The sequence below is a fragment of the Phyllostomus hastatus genome, unplaced genomic scaffold (genome assembly GCF_019186645.2).
Source record: "Phyllostomus hastatus isolate PE091 unplaced genomic scaffold, TTU_PhHast_1.1 phas_scaffold_55, whole genome shotgun sequence".
Taxonomy (NCBI): domain Eukaryota; kingdom Metazoa; phylum Chordata; class Mammalia; order Chiroptera; family Phyllostomidae; genus Phyllostomus; species Phyllostomus hastatus.
In genome coordinates this window covers 7570555-7587854 of record NW_025334035.1, presented here as the reverse complement: position 1 = coordinate 7587854, position 17300 = coordinate 7570555, and the positions used below count along the sequence as shown (strand labels likewise).

Genomic DNA, 17300 nt, shown 5'->3' with positions numbered 1-17300 from the left:
TTCTCTTAGCAATTTACCTTCCTTTACTTCTTTTTTGTCCTTGTTCGTGCCACTACAAATGCTCTATCTGGGACTCCTTAGTGTTTTTTTTAATCATCCCCTTATTCTCTTTACTTCTTTCCTATCCAGTGTAGAGTCCATGACCTATAACTTTTTTCCTTTAAAACAACATTCTTGAGGTATAACTGACATACCAGAAAGTTCACCCATTTTAAGTGTACTATTCAATGATTTTTAATAAATTCACTAAATTATACAGTCTCACCATATACCAGTTTTAGAACATTTCATCCTGCCAATAAGGCTTTCATGCCTATTTAAATAATTGCTATTTCCACCCTTCAGCTCCCGGCAACTACTAATTTGCTTTCTGTCTCTATAGCGTGTATGGCCTATGACATCTAATCACCCTCTTGCCAAAAACTCACTTCCCCTGTCTAACTCTTATTCCAACACAACAACTTGGAATGGCCAGTGCTCTGGATCAACTTAATTTGGAATCTACACCTTGCTGTTGTACATATGCAAAGTCATCTAATAGTGAGCAATGGAGCCATGACACATGCAGACTTTTCACTAGGTGGACCCTCAGTGCTATTTGAAATTTGTTGCATTTCCCAGGTCAGCCTTCTTTCATTTTTTTTTCACAGACCCTATTTAAAACCTTTTGTACTCTCCTCAAATCTACAGCCCTGCTACCTCCTCTTTCATACAAACTCAGCTGAAGATCTTGCTCCCTGCTTCTCAGAAAATAGAAGTCATCAGATAAAACCGTTCTCAACTTTCTACCATCCTTCTACCAGTTTAACAACATCCACACCCATTTCTCTCTTTCTGTGATGAAAGAGATGTTATTCCTGCTAAGGGTGGCCCTTCCATCTGTGCTCTGGATCCCATCATCTCCTGCCACATTCATTCTATGTGACCAGTATCCTTTTCAGTGCTAATACTGATGAGTACCTCTTTCTACACTGTTCACCCACATATCAGGAAAATACATAGCAAACACAGGCCTCAGGAGATTTTGGATATTGGTACAAAGGCTCCCGTTACTATAAACAACTGGCTTTTGTGCTCATCCCTGCTAGTTTGCCCATAGTGAGACTGCTCATGCCTGCCCTTCCCCACCCCCTGTCCCCTACCGCATGGCGTAAGTTAGCCGGTCAGGCCGCATGGCTTTCATCATGCAGAGGCGCTGCAGGGCAGTCTTGTTCTTCCACTCCTGTGGGAGCTTCTCCTTCTCAGGACATTCTGATTCCACAAACTTCTTCCAGCTTTTGGCCGACCCCTCGATGTCCCGATCCAGATTATAGAATTCTTCCATAGATGAAAGTGCCTAGGAAATTTTAGAGAATCTTGCTCTAAAATGCAGTTTCTCAGAGCTATAATTTGCACTGTGTTGGAGGTCAAGGAGCAAGGTGGTATTATAGACATTTTTCTGTCTCATTTATACTATTTTCTGGAGCCCTGAATCTTCCTCCAGGTAGACTCAAGGAAGAGGAAGGATTTTGATCAGCTCACCTTTAGCAAACTGCCCCAATAATATACAAGGTTTAGCAAATGAAACGTTTGGAATATTAGCAGCAGAGACTGAGCAGCACCTGCCTGCAGGGTATTACAGGGAAAAGGGGACAGGAAGGGATGTCATGGAGCCTGGACATTAGGTGTCTGATTCCTCCCTTTCATTCCCCTATTCACTCCACCAGCCACTCCTGTCAGTTCCTCTCTCCAAATGTCTCTAAATCATTGACTGTGTATCAATGTCAACTTGAAAACTCTCACGAATTGCCTGCTTCCACAAGGATTGAGTCCAAATGCAAAACTTGTCAATCAAATCTCTTCCTTTAGTTCTTTGCTCCAATTCATCCAGTTAACCCAGGAACCTCCTGCTGTCCTACTCTGTCCAATCATGTCTGACCCCAACCTTGAAACCTTGCCAGACCCATCCCCACCTCCATTTCTTGGTCACACTGCTTCTACCACATCAGAGGTCCTGGTCTTCTCTCCGTTCTAGTGCTAGTCATGCCTGATTATTATTTTTGAATGTTCTACAAGTTGTTAAAATACAGTTCAAAGTCAGCTACCACCCTCCCTCTAACCTAGAACTCATAGTCTCCCACCCTTTTGTGACCACAGAGGTCATAGCTTTTATAGAGAGACAGACTCAGTTTTTAGGTATTTGACTGCTGATAGCTTTTCAGCGTTATCCCTCTCTCTTCCTCTTCAGCTCCACATCTAGGCAAACTGATAAGTAGGCCTGGGAACCCCCTCTGGTGCTGGGTGAAAGGCACTCACCAAGAGCCCTTGCCTGTGCCTAGAAGTCTCACCTCATAACTTCCTTAAGAACCCCAAAGCAGCCTCCTTTCCTGGCTCTCTCAATCCATTTATGGACTGCTCAGGGTGCCCTGATCTCCCCAGAAAGTCTTATCATGTGAGTAATAAACTTCTCCATACCTTCTCATGTATGTGTGTGGCCATCATCTGGTGATACTGGAACCACATTTGGGGGTGGGTCCAACCTATTTTTCCAGAGAACCCCACTCATTCACTTAGATACCAAGTTACCTGCAGCCTTTCTGCTATCACTCAATTCTGCTTGTACATTTGGTCTCCCCAATGAGAGCAAAAAGTAGGCTTTGTCCAAAGCACCTACCACAATGCCATGAATTTTAGGGAATCCACACATTCTTGTCATTTGAATTATTCACTCATTCATTTGCTATTTATTGAATACCTACTGCATGCCAGGTACTTGGGAATACAAAGGGGAACAAGAAGGCACATGCCTTCCAAAGGAGCTTGCAATCCTCAGCTCAAGAGGAAGAGGAGATGAGGGAGGCCTTAGCAAGTATGTAAAATCCTGTTGGGCAGAAAGAGAGGCAGAGAGAAGGGAATGGCATTGTATGGGGGAGGATCAACTAGAGCCAAAGTCTGCAGAGGGAAGTGTGGGGCATGACAGCAAGGAGTGTGACTGTGAGTCTTTTAGGTGACAAGGGGAAGGTAATTATGACTGAAGAGGGACGGACACATTTGACCTGGGCTTGCCTAGCTCTTTGCCCATTTGGGGGAACCCCTGTCCTGTCTTTTGTGCCTTTTCCCATGGGCTCTGGGTTTCTCAGCTTCACTGCGACCACTGAGAGTAGGGAACACATCTTCATGTGTGCTAAGAAGTGGTGTGGAGTTGCATGTGGGATGCTGGAGGAGGTGCCAGGAAACAAGAGTTTTGGTCCCAGGGACACCTCTTATGAGCCTTTTCTGACTTGGACTGGCTTTTAACTTTTGTAGGCTTTGATTTTCTCATTTGGAAAATGAGGTCAAGTAATCACTTGCACAACTCATACCCTAATGTAAATGCAGTGCTCTGAAGCCTGTCCTTGTGCTTTCTCGGGGCTTCGGTAGTTATTGAACTGTGATCACTGGTTTACTTGTCAGTTTCTCCCACAAGATGGTGAGTTGCCTGTGGGCAAGAACTTTCTTAGCTATCTTTGTATGCCTTGGGCACAGCAGTCTGCCTGGAACTTAGGAAGCACTCAATGAATGCAGTTCGACATCTGGGCAGCCAGCAGGCAGGCTCTTGACAGGGTGAGAAAAGCTGCAGCTGCTGTAATTATTTCTCTCTGCGCAGTGGAACTCGAGTTTATCTTCACTTGAGCAGCACGTCAGCCCTCTTCCCAGCTTGCATCATCATTACCCCTTCTTCGGTCCCATTGCCCCATCTGGCATCACCACGATGCTGAGAAAATGACACTGCCTTCAGTGCTCCCAGCTGCTGAGGTGGGGTGGAAACATGCTTTCTTGGAGCTCTGGATGGAGCACAATTGCAACATTTAATCTTCCAAATGAGGGAAAGGCATTTCTAATAAGTTAAATGGAAATGACTAATTAACCTAATTACATTGGACTGTGCAGCAAAATACACTGTGCTAAATGGGCACCCAGAGTGGTAGTGAGGGGCCTTTTCAAAGGCTAACAAAGGCATGTATCACAGATGAGATTTTCTAATGAAGAGCAGAACATGCCCAGTACCTTAGGGTTCAGCATTGATGAAACTTAAATTCTTACCAAGGATGCTAATAAAAGCAATAGTTCATCACAAAGATTTCATTCATTACCTGCCTATGAGTTCTTCTGGGAAACAAGTCAATCCATCTTCCTCACCAGACAGAACAGTTAAAGAATTTTGTTTTATCATGTCCTATTCAATTATTTTGTTTCTTTAGGCTAAAATCCAACTGAACACTTAAAAAGAGCGTTTATCAAAGGCTTCAATGATGAGCACACACAATGCATTGTATTTTCACCTGCTCATGTCTTGTACTGTGATTCAGTTTGATGGGGCTGGACTTGGCTGCTCCACAAAACAAACTCAGATACACACACACACACACACACACACACACACACACACACAGATAAAACTTCACTCATTTGCAAAAAAGCCTTTGAACAGCAAAATGAGCTTAGCCCACAAAACCAAACAAAAAAAGCAAAGGGAAGAACAGAAACCAAACAACCCTTTTTTTGAAAAGAGGATGGAATTAAATTGCACAGTAGCTTTAGAGTTGTGAAGAGTACTTTTGAATCATTCATTCTTCGTGATTTCTGCTGCAGAGGGCTTTGTGGGATAATAGATGGAAAGACAACTGGATTTAGTCCAATTGGGCAACTCACAAATCCTTCAAGTTTTTCCTTCTATGGACAAATTTTATAAGGCACAACCCATATCAACCACAGCATGTATGCACCTTAAAGATGGGTAATTAATAATTGTAACTGCAATGCAGTGAACTGTGTCCCCCGAAAAGGTATGTTGAAAAACTAACCTCCTAGATTTGTAAATGTGACCTTATTTTAAAATAGGGTCTTTGAAGGTGTAACCAAGTTAGAATGAGGTCAGTAGGGTGGGCCATAATCTAATATGACTGATGTTCTCACAAGAGAAGAAGAGACACAAAGACACACAGAGGATGGAGGCAGAGATAGAAGTTATGTTGCAAGAAACCGAGGAACACCTGGGGCAACCAGGTGCCAGAAGCAGCAAGGAAGGATCTTCCCCTGGAGGCCTTTTGGAGGGATCATGGCTTGCCAGAACCTTGATTTCAGACTTCTAGCTTCCAGAAGTCTGAGATGATAACTTTCTGTTGTTTTGAGCCACCTAGCTTGTGGTACCTTGTTATGGCAGCCCTGGGAAACAAATATAGTAGCTGTAACCATAACCAGCTTCTATTTACTGAACATTTATATGTCTGACATAACCCTGTGAGGTAGGTGTTATAATGATCATTTTGAAGATAAGAAAAGAAAGTCTCAGGGGAACAAGAAACATGTCAGAGGTCATACACACTGGAACTTGAACTTGAACCCAGGAATGTCTGACTCCAGAGCCTGTGTTAACTGGTTGATCCCTGTCACTGCTCCCATTCTGCAGAGACACTCATCAGAACTGCTTTCCAGGATTTATCTTCCACAAGGGCATCAGACTATGTCATTGTTCTCAAGTTCTGGGGCAGTGCTGTCCAGCAAGAGAACCACTGGCCACATGTGAATATAGAGCACATAAAATGTGGCCAGGGTGACTGAAGAAACACATTTTTATTGTATTTAATTTTAATTATTTAAATTTAAGTTTAGAAATTGGAACTTGCTTTAGAAATTGCAAAACTTTTAAGTATGTTTGGAACAACTTGGGTATATGAATCAACTATTTTAACCCTAAAATTTTATGAAATATAAATTCAAATTAAGTATTACTGATGAACATTAAGCATCTAATTGAGAAGTGCTATAAGTGTAAAAAATACACACCTGAATTCAGGCTTAATACAAAAATATAAAATATTTAATATTTTATTAGTAACATTTATAACAATTATATATTAAAATGATAATACTTGGGCTTATTGGGTTAGATAAAAATATATTATTAAAATTAATTTCATTTATTTTTACAAATTTTTTAAATTGATTTTTTTTGAGTGAGAAAGAGGGAAGGAGAAAGACATATGGGTTTGTTGTTCTACCCATGCATGCAGCCACTGATTGACTCTTATATGTGCCCTGACAGGGGATCAAACCCACAACCCAGGTGCATCAGGCTGATGCTCCAACCAATGGAGCTACCCAGCCAGGGCCTCACTGATTTCTTATTACTTTTTAAATATTTGGCTACTAGAATATTTTAAATTACATATATGACATACATTGTATATTTTTTGGACAGTGCTACCCTGGAGCATACATCCATTCATAACTTGTGTAGCCTAGAAGAGTTGATGGTTTTCCACACATACATTCTGCATTTATTATAATTATTCTTAGGCATTTTGTAATTTTTGATTTTGTTGTTGTTGTGAATGGAGTTTTCCCTTGTTTCTTTCCCATGTATTATTCCCCTTCTCATTTGCCAGATTGGGTCCAGAATGACAAACTAAGTTAATAAATAAAAATCAAATCACACCTTTATTATTTAAATCAGGGATCAGCAAACTGCAGTCTGCAGGGCCAATCTGGCTCACCATCCATGTATGCAAATAAAGTTTTACTGGAACTCAGCTATTCCCACTTGCTTATCTATTGTGTGTGACTTGGGCCGGGCTGAGCAGTTGTGACAAGGTCTGACCCTCAAAGTCTAAATATTTATGATGTGGCCCTGTACAGAAAAAGTTTCGTCACCCCTGATTTCCAGACAGCTGCAAGAATATTTTAAAAATAGCCACCAACTCTGAAAAAAAAAGGTAGAGAAACATTTTGGGCAGTGGCAGCATGAGTGGAATGACCCTTGAATCTCCTAAGATGAATCCTTTGAAGGGGAAAGCATGCATATAAGTGATTAAATGTGGGGCTCAGTAATAAAGTAAATGCAACTCAGATGGATCTCAAGGGAATGATGCTGAGTGACCCAGCCAGTCCAAAAAGATTACATATTGAATATTTCCACTTACATGACATTCTTGAGATGACAAAATTAGACAAATGGAGAACAGATTAAGTGGCAGCCAGGCATTAGGGATGGGGGAGGGAGGAGGCCGCTATGATTATAAAGGGTGATGTGAGGGATCTCGGTAGTGATGAAATTTTCTGTATCTTGACTGTGGTGGTGATTACATGAACCTTCACATGTGACACACACACATGTACACACAAAATGAGTGCACAAGAAACTGGTGAAATCAAAACAGGTTGAGTGGATTGTATCAATGTCAGCTTCCTGGGTGTGACATGGTACTACAGAAATGCAGGATGTTACCATTGGGGGAAATGGGGTACAAGGAATATCCCTATTATTTCTTATAATAGGCATGCAAATCTACATTGTCTTCAAATCTGAGTAGCATATATAAAGAGAAAGCCAATCACATTCCTTCAGACTCATACTTTTTTGTGCTGTGAAACAAAAAATGCAACAAATGTGGAAGATCATAGCCCTGTCCACTCTGTGTGCAGGGGCCAGTCCCCTGACAGCGCTGGTCCTGCCCTCGCTGCTCAGTCAGGTGGGACCAGTTGGCTGTCCCCATGGAGGGCAGGCCTGGGAGGGTTGGGGCTGGTTCATTCAGTCAACTGTTACTTTTCATCATCGTGTGGGACCTGTGAATGCAGGCATGGTTCCTATTGATCTTTTCAGTGTTCATAGAATCCCATCTTCAGCAAGCTGAGTAACACGGACAGAAAATGAGCTTTGTTCTCAGGAAAACCAGAATTTGAGTCCTGGATTTGCTACTTATAATATGCAGGACCTTGCTTTCTTCATACTTTAAATGGGAACAGGCAATCCCTATCTCCCAGGTGAACATGAGACTAAAATAAGGTAATGCATTTCTAAGGTGCTCAACAATTGTGAACTATGACAGACCACAGATAATCCCAGGCTGCTCTGAGGCTGAGTTAGGATTCACAGGAAGAAGCCTGAACAGAATCTGGCTTCTGTTTCATGGAAGTGCTGTCTCCATCCCAGCCTGAGAGCCTCACAGAGGAGCCTGAGCCTGTTGCAGCCTTAGACACTGGAGGGTGAAAGGCAGCTCAGCTGTGTCAGAGCAGTGAGCAGGATCTTACTGGTCCCTCACACCCTGGAGGCAGAATTCTCACACCAGCCAGTACCAGCTAGTCCTCTGTCCCCTGTCCTTGGCCCTCTGCTCAACCTTCCCAGCTCTGCTGTGGGGTGCACCTGTGTTCAAACAGGTCCACGATGAACCCCAAAAGAGAGCCCTGCTGAATTCTTGGGGACAAGTATTAGAGAAACTCCAGGAGATGAGAACTTCACCTTTCTAGGGACTGGTACTGACCTTGATGGTACCCCAGGCCTGGTGGGAGAGGAAGTCCACCGGACTGGGGGTGCTGGTCTGCACTGGAGCTCGAAGCAGGAAATCCAGCTCTGTGGTGACTGCCTCCTGGTTCAGGAGGAGAACCTGTGAGTGGGGGAGGGATACCATACTTCCTTAGCTGGTGGCAGTCACAAGGTCACCACACAGTGTGACTGTTGTTACTCTAGCACCAGAACTTGCCCATTGATTTTGATTGATAAAATGTGGTGTGAATAAAGGCTAAATCTGCCCTGGCTGGTACAGCTCAGTGGACTGAGGGCAGGCTGTGAACCAAAGGGTAGCCAGTTTGATTCCCAGTCAAGGCACATGCCTGGGTTGCAGGCCAGGTCCCTGGTGTGAGGTGCATGAGAGGCAACTACACATTGATATCTCTCTCCCTTCCTCTTTCCCTTCCCCTCTCTCTAAAAATAAATAAATATTTTTTAAAAGAAAGGAGATATCTCTGTGTATCACCTCTGCGTGCTTCTGTTTTCATATCAGTGTGATGTAATTGCACACGGTGAATGACTGCATAAGTGGTTTATGGTTTATGTGTCAATCATAAATGCCATGGAATACGTTTCTGCCATTTACTGAGAAGATGACGCACACACATGACATGATTTGAGGACAGTGTCAAACTAATATATGAATATATGCAAAATAGAAGTGCATGTATAAATCAATAATGCTACCGAGTTTCTAGAATAAGGGAGTGGCCAGAAAGCAGGGGAAGGGGAATTTATTTGACTAAACTTTCTGTAATGGTTTTGAATTGGGTCTTGGAGAAGCTAAGGGATGGGACTGTTTAAACAGGAAGGGGAGGCTTTCCAGGGAGGAGGTGATGGGAAGTGCAGAGACTGAGAGGGAATCAGTCAGGTGTATTCAGGTAAGGCATCGTCTTGTTTGCACTAACTCATGCTGAGAGGTGCCTGGGAAATTGCTTTCCCCTCTTCACATGTTATTCTCTGCTGAGGAGTTACAGACAGAAATATTCACAAAGGAAAAATAATTTTGTCAGTTTGAGAAAAAGTCTCTAAGGAGATAATTGGCTAGAAATGGTAGATGAGGTGGAGAAGCCCTTGTAAGATGGGGCTGAAATATGTACAAGAGGAAAAGAGTACAAGCCGGGTTGAGGCAGGGGTGAGGGGGCTCCTTGGGGCCGGGGAATAAGCTGCAGGAAGGAGATGAGTCTATGCTGAGGCTCCAGTTCCTTCTGTGAGGGCCAAGCTGCCATTTCTGCCGGCATGGGGAACACATAGGTTAGAGATGAGCCACACTAACACTCCCCAGGAGTCCAGCCCTAGAAACGTGCAGAGTCAGTGCAGATATTCCCAGCCCTGGAAATATCTGATTTTGAGAATTAGAAGAGGTCTCAGATGGTCTGTTCTGTGCTCCTAATTTATATATGGGAAAAAGTTCCAATGCTAAAAGATAAGTACAAGGAGATAAATTTTCTTGTTTTTTTTTATGTTAAAAGAAATAAAAGACAAGCATTTCTAATTAACATTGGAAGACTCTAGTGCTCCCAAACCCTTGAGGATCATAGTTCTAAAAGATATTTTTAAGGTCAAGATTGCTGTAACTACAGAAAGACATTTGCAAATTCATATTCCAGGGGGATGTTGGGACATTAAACTTGCACCCCAAAATTAAATAATTAATGAGGGAGTCTCTAAAAAAGTTCTTACTGTATCTCAGAAAGTACCTAGTTATTAGTATGGCCAACCAGTTTTATCTCGGGGCTGGCTTGAATTGATTGGTAGTGGCTGTTGGAGGGGTATGTTGAGGAGGATCTTAGATCATCCAGCATCAGCAAGAAAACGTGCAATGATTGATCAAGCAGCTCTGGCATGAGTGGGACAGTATGGGGAGCATGCATATACCTAACAGGACCTTCTTGTCTGACCTCTCTGCTTAGAGCTCAATAACCTTGACATGCTATAAAAATTGATGTTAAAAGAAGTTATTTATTTATTTTTTATACTTGCTGATTGGGCACTAGAAAATGACTTGTTTTCTGGAAACTTCTCCAATTCATTTTTACCTGAAAGGTGAGCTGGGCAAGGTAGGTCAGCTTGTCACACTCGAAGAGCCCGCGGGTGGTGTACTGGTACACAGAGAAGGTGATGTTGTCTATCAGGTTGGTCAGTCGCTCCTGGAGGCTCTCAGCAGGGCCAGCCCTCTGTACAGCCTTCTGGAAGGTGGTACTGAAGGCCTGGGGGTAGGGGTGCAGGCAGGACATAGATGATTTACACAGGTGCCTTTGTTTACAGTGAGTAGCCCTACCTGTGAAGAACATTATAATTTCTGAGTCACAGAAACATTTTCCCATCATATCCTGCCAACAAGGGCCAGCGGCAACAAAAAGACTTTTGTCTTTGTTTATTGTTTTCTTAGTTTGCTCATATGAATTATTATGTTGTCACAACATGGGGAAAGCTATGAGGCATGCAGAGAAGAGCCTACATTTTGATTAGTGAAAAATAAATCTCCAGTGGCCAAAATAATTAAATCAAATAAGTTTGTTGCATAACTAACCAAATAAAAAGTAAACACAGTCAACAATAACCAGTGAGGACCATTATTCTATCCATTAGATTTTAAACTTTTAAAAAATCTTTCTTTGAAGATTTTATTTATTTATTCTTAGAGAGAGGGGAATGGAAGGATAAAGGGAGAGAAACATCAGTGTGTGGTTGCCTCTCACACACCTCCTACTGGGGACCTGGCCTACAACCCAGGTATGTGCCCTGACTGGGAATCAAACCAGCTACCTCTTGCTTCACAATCCACAATCCACAATCCAGCCAGTGCTCAATCCACTGAGCCACACCAGCCAGGGCTAGATTATAAAACTCTTGATTGCAGAACCAATGTTTTGTACAACTTTGTTGTCTTAAAGAGACCCTTGTACCTGACAGGCCCTCAGAATATTTTTAATTGGTTACTTTTCCTTTGGTAATGATCAGAATCTCAGGTGCTCTTTTCTCTCTGTTCACTCTGCAGTCATTTGATGGGTCCCTGTACATGTCTGTTTTCCTCATGGGCCCTCCCTGCAAAGTTGGGAACACAGGATGCTTTGGGGGCCTCCTCTGAACTAGTTACGGGCATAATATAAATAAAACTCATATGAGTCAGTCAACTTTCCATTGTTTTAGACTTAGATAAAGACTTTTTAAAAAATACATTTAAGAATGTTGCAATTTGAATGTTATATGATTAGAAGGAATCATTAAAAAATCAAAATATAATTGGTTTTTTCACATTTTTGGCTATGCAGCTTTCTTTTTTCTATTTTCATTTTGTTGCTTTAAAAAAGATTTTATTTATTTATTTTTAGAGAGGGGGGAATGGAAGGAGAAAGAGAGGGAAACATCAATGTGTGGTTGTCTCTTGCATGCCTCCCACTGGGGACCTGGTCTGCAACCCTGACATGTGCCCTGACTGGGAATTGAACCTGCAACCTTCTGATTTGCAGGCCCACACTCAGTCCACTGAGCTACACCAGCCAGGGCTTTGTTTTGTTGCTTTAAGAAGAAAAATAATCTTGGAGCTTTCTAACACCAGACCTTTGAAATGCAATGGAAAACAGAAGATTTGTACCTCAGTCTATCCTCATTTGCAAAATGGGGGAAAACATGAATGAATTCCTCTGTCTAGTCCATAGTGCCATGGTGTTTCTTATTAATGAAGCTCTTGCAGATTTTCTTCATTCAATTTTGATGAGCTGAGCAAAATCTTCTGCCTACCCTCACCCCAGTCCATTATGATGTTCACCCTTACTTGGTAGGCTTTCAATTGGAGTAACAGCTTGTTGCAAGTGGATATGTTATCCAGCACCACACAAAGCAGTTAGGGAAGCTTCTCAGTCTACAAAGACTGAGTGGATAGTTTCCCCCAGGTGGTTACTATGGCTTTTGTCTAAAACTCAGAATGACAACGACCAGTAAAGAATCTCTAGTTCTAAGTTTCAACAAGGTGATTCACAATTCTGGAAAATATCTAAATACATTTTAAAAACCTAGGTACATTTAGCCTTTTCTTTCCACTAGAGTACTTTTGCCTTTCTTTTCCTTTCTATCCTAAAAAGAAGTCCCCTTTTCCTCTTATTTCTGGTTTTTGAATGGCTCTGGTCCTGGGCCTGATCTTGCCTTCTGTGGCTTCCTCCAGAAGGTCTCTCCTGCCCACAAGATCTTATTTTGGCTCTAACTACACCTGTTGCTTTTTTAGGGCCCTTATCCATTACCTTTGTATGTTAGTTTTTTTCACCTTTTCATTTATACCAGATTGCAAGCACATCGAGGTGGGGGACAGGCCTTACTGACTCTTGTCATTCCCAGAATCCAGCCCAGCTTTTCACATATAAAAGGCACTGAAAAGATTTGTTACAGGAATAACTGAGTCCTGCTGGTGCCCTAAAGAGCTTAGGCAAACTGTGAGGCTGCCCTGGACCAAGGTTCTCAAACTCAAATGCTTTCAGGGGCCAGGTGTGAGGGTCCAGGTAGGGGTAGGGGCTGCAGCAACCTGGAGGGAGGACCATGCCTGCCTAGGAAGCAGCCACCCCTTGGCTCTAGTGGCTTTATGCCATGTGGAGTGTGGGCTCAGACTGCCATATCTCCCAGACTTTCACGAGAAGCCAGAAATTAAGATTTGTATGCATCTCCTTCTTTTAAAATCTTTGTAACCAATGAAAGTGTTGCAAAAGTCCTCTGAGGGCTAAGGAAAACAGGTTAGCAGGCCCTTGGGCCTCCTGTGCCCTATGTTCTATTTGCTTCAGCCTATCAGATTCTTCTCCTTCCAAGCTCTTCTAGAAAGATTAGCCCTCTAGCTGTGCTCCCACCTGCCGCCATGCACACAGCAGAGGGAGCTGAGCCTTCCATCCATCCATCCGTCCGTCTGCAGGAAAGCCTGGGGAGGTGTCTGCTCACTGGGGACACCCTGGCACCCTGCAAGTGCGTTCTGTTGATCCTCTTCTAGCGTTTGGCTGAGTTTTGAAGAAAAATGTCTCTATAATTAAATTCCACCTTAACTATGTCATAAACTTCCAAGTTCATATTAAATCTGACTTTTGAAGAGTTTTTGCATGTCTATAAGCAAATACACACATTTTAATATACTCCTCCAAACACTTTGGAAAACTGGGATGTGAGATTGTGGCCTATCTGTGGTTCTGACACTTTGAGAAAGCCTCTCTCTTCACTGCCAGGAACAGGAACTGTAAAACCCAACCTCAAGCTAAAGCCAAAATGACTTTTGCTTTAAATCGCAGAGAGCTTCTGAGTTATTGTTGTTTTAGTATGTTCTGAAGACATTTACTTTAGCTCCATATTATTAAGCATTTAAACCTACTTTCAGAGATCAAGCTGATCAGTGAGCAGTTTTTTGCCATTCTTAATAATGAAATGGGGACCCCAAATGCTACCTCCTTACAATTAGAGCTTCCAGTGACAAAACAAGCCTACATCATGGTGCTGTTGCTGAAGAACAGCTCACAATGTATTTTTGAACACATGTTTTCATGGGCTTTGTCTGATTTCTTTTTCTTTTTTCTCTCTTTTTAAAGATTTTATTATTTTATTTTTAGAGAGGGAAGGGAGGGATAGAGAGAGAGAGAGAAACATCAATGTGCGGTTGCTGGGGGTCATGGCCTGCAACCCAGGCATGTACCCTGACTGGGAATCCAACCTGCGACACTTTGGTTCACATCCCGAGCTCAATCCACTGAGCTATGCCAGCCAGGGCTGATTTCTTTTTCTTAGGAAGTCACGGAGCTCAGCTGTAACTACTCTTGGAACTAGGCAGTGATCCTGTAGTTATGAGGCTTATCATGCTAACTTTTATACAGTTTTTAAATATTTTATAATTCTTTTACATGAGGTTTTGACTTGAATGTAAGACCAAGTGTTGAATTTCTTTTAAAATAAAATATTGCCAACATAGTTCAGTGAATCTATAGCAATTGTGAGCTGAAGGACAGAGGTTGGGAAATGGTGATATGCCATTTCCAGCTAAATGAGTCCAGGTACTAGGATCCCCTGATTACTCAGCTGCACACCTTCGTCTCCACACCTTGATGTCCATGTGGCAGTTGACCTTCACAGAATGAGGTGTGAAGCTCTGGTGTGTGTCTGCATGTCTGTATGTCTATGCCCCTCTCTCCCACATGTGTGTGTGTCTGTGTGTCCTATGTTTGTTGGGTTAAACCAAATAGGTTGTCCAGAAATGCTCCACCACCCACTAATGCCTCTTCAATTGTTGTTTTTTTTGGTGAATTCTCTAGAGGAGAAAGATACATAATATTTGCAGGGATACACTTAAAATTTGTGTCTTTTCCTTGAGTAAGATAAGTTAAGTCAGCATTTAGAATTTGCTAATGTCTTTGGTTTTAGAAATATTTCAACAACCATAAAACAGTAGTTTTGGGATATAAAGGTAATAAGAAAAGTATAAATAATTTGAGGTTAGTCTATCATTATTTCCTGCTTTGGTTTTAATGGATATGAACGACACACACATTTGATTGTTGCTATATATTTTAAGCTCTTTGGGGGCAGGGATTACTTCTAATATTTCTAGGCATCCTCTTCCACACACTTAGTGAACACAGCACCTGCCACATCATAGTGCTTACTGAATGAGTGAGGTTGAGATGTGGTATAGCATCTCCTCTGTTTCAGCCAAATAACCAATGAGTTATGAGAGACCCAGTTAAAGAGCTGAGGAAAATAATATAGGTTTGAAGCTGCTCTTCTGCATTTGAGCTTAAAGAGCTGCCATAGCTAATGAAAGCACATGGATAATCTCCCATGGAGACTTATGCTGGTTCTATGATACTGCTTTATTATGATTATGCAAAAAGCCCCAGGTGGGAGTCACCTTGAGAGAAAACTGGTACATGGGGTGGATCTTGCTGAGGTCATTCATGATGAAGTAGAGCAGAGAGGCTCGGGCAGCAGCTGGTCGATAGTGCTCTCGGGCCTCGTTGATTTTTGCTTCGGTCACATTGGCCTCCTGGAACTGTCAGAAAAAGCAATAGAGGTCCATTGTTCAGACCAACCTGAGAATCAACTTGGTCTCTCTGCGTAAGTACATATGCGTCTGTGTGTGGGGTGGGACAGATTGGGATGGTGGTAGTGGCTGGAGGGTTAAGAAAGCCACTGTGGTATTCCTCAACAGAGCTTGGGTAAAAGAGATGATACATTTGAGTCTTCCCCAAGAGTGGGGTGTCAGCTCATCCAGTGGGGTAACATGGGTTACACATGACTCCAAACTTCATGTCTAACAAGAAAGAGTTCATAGAATCACAAAAATATATATTGAAAGTCAACCAGAATTCCAGGTGGGAAAAATCCAGTAAAAGAAGCACCATCTAATCTTCTGTTTTCTTAGGTTTTATGAAAATGTTAATATACTAATTCACAAAGAAAATGTCTCTCAGTGGAATATTCTATTTTTAGCAAATTACTTATTAGACGTAAAAATAAGAGAACTAAGCATCAGAAAGAGGGATTCTGTAAAAACACACCACTAAATACAAACCTCAGTCTGACCTGCCTCATGCTCCAGAATAGAGTGAAACTACTGTTAATTCATGAGAGTCTCACAGGAAAAACAAACAAACAAAAAAACCACAAAGACTTTTATGGAAGATGAGCTTGCAGTAAGCAATTAAAACTTCAGGAGGAAGTGTTACCAAAGGGGGCAATTAGAAGACCCAACCACATAACTCAAAATCCCAGGACTAGCATCCCAAGAGCTGAAGATGATCATACAATCTAAAGCTCATCAGTAACTAATTAACCTTAAAAGCAGTAGAGGTAAATAAAGTATAAAACCAGAACTATATATATAAAAAAAGACATTATCTGAAAAAGCACTAGTTAGAACTCCTAAAAATAAAAATACAGATATTTAAATGAAAAACTCAGCACATAGATTAAATAATTCACTCAAGTTGTGAAGAGAATAAACAAACTAGAAGATAGATATGAGGAAACTGTTACAAAAGCAATGCAGAGAGAAATAAAGATGGGAAATATGTAAAAGATGCAATGAAACTTGGCAGACTTGGCACATGGAATATGAAGATTCAAAATACATCTTACAGAAGTAAGCAGAGAATAGACAGAATGAGGGAGAGGCAGCATTTGAAACTACAATAGTTATGGCTTTTCCAAAAGTAATGAAAGACCAGAGCTCTTTCTTTGAAACAGTCAAGGTCAAAGAAACTCTCCACAGACCATTGAAGAAATAATTATTTGCCTTAATTAGAAGAAAATTGAACCCAAAGGAAGAAATGAAATATAAGAATTTCTTAAATATAGAGCTAATGTAAATAACAGACTTTTCTAAAAACCACAACCAGTTTGGAAGTAGTAGGTAAAAGCAAGGTTGAACTAAAACATAAAACAGTAACAGCAGATGGGAGAGGATGATCAAAGTGTTCTGAAATCCTTACATTATTTTGGAAGAGGCTAGATATATTGCTGAATTTTAGACTTTGTCAAATTAATGTCTCTATTGTTAAATCACATATTAAATGAAGTATATTTTTAATGTATACATGAAATGAGGTTAATCAAATAAAATAGAATGAATAACTTTAAAATCAGCAAAGGATAAAGGGAGGATAAAGAAAAATCAAGAAAGGAGAAAAAAACGAAAGGCATGATTAGGAGAAAACACAAGTAAGATAGTAGAAAGGAATATAACGATATCTGTAATGTTAATAAATGTAAATTGGTTACATTCAGTAGTTAAAAGACAATGGTGCTCAGAAGGGAGTGGGTGTGAACAGGAATCACACAATTGTGCATATTGGTGTTATCACAGTCCCATACTCTTCAAGCTCACTTGGGTCCTTAATGCTGCCCATTAATCTCTGTGTCTTTAGTCAACATTCATTTCCATTTCTTCCAACAACTATTGTAAACCTTCACTCTTCTCCCCAAGCCCTCCATCTCACCATCATTCCCTCTATTGGCAGATAACTTGACTCAT

At 41.5% G+C, this 17300-nt stretch overlaps 1 protein-coding gene across 2 annotated transcripts in view; it reads right to left on the bottom strand.

The window, feature by feature from the left end:
- DNAH9 (dynein axonemal heavy chain 9) overlaps positions 1 to 17300 on the bottom strand; it is a 336893-nt gene that overhangs the window by 45823 nt on the left and 273770 nt on the right. For both annotated transcript variants that reach the window (XM_045824289.1, XM_045824290.1), the window contains exons 57-60: positions 15177 to 15317; positions 10345 to 10515; positions 8280 to 8402; positions 1143 to 1336 (exon numbers count right to left, since the gene is read on the bottom strand). In XM_045824289.1, the coding sequence (XP_045680245.1) occupies positions 1143 to 1336; positions 8280 to 8402; positions 10345 to 10515; positions 15177 to 15317 (629 nt within the window). The remainder of the gene's footprint in view (positions 1 to 1142; positions 1337 to 8279; positions 8403 to 10344; positions 10516 to 15176; positions 15318 to 17300) is intronic.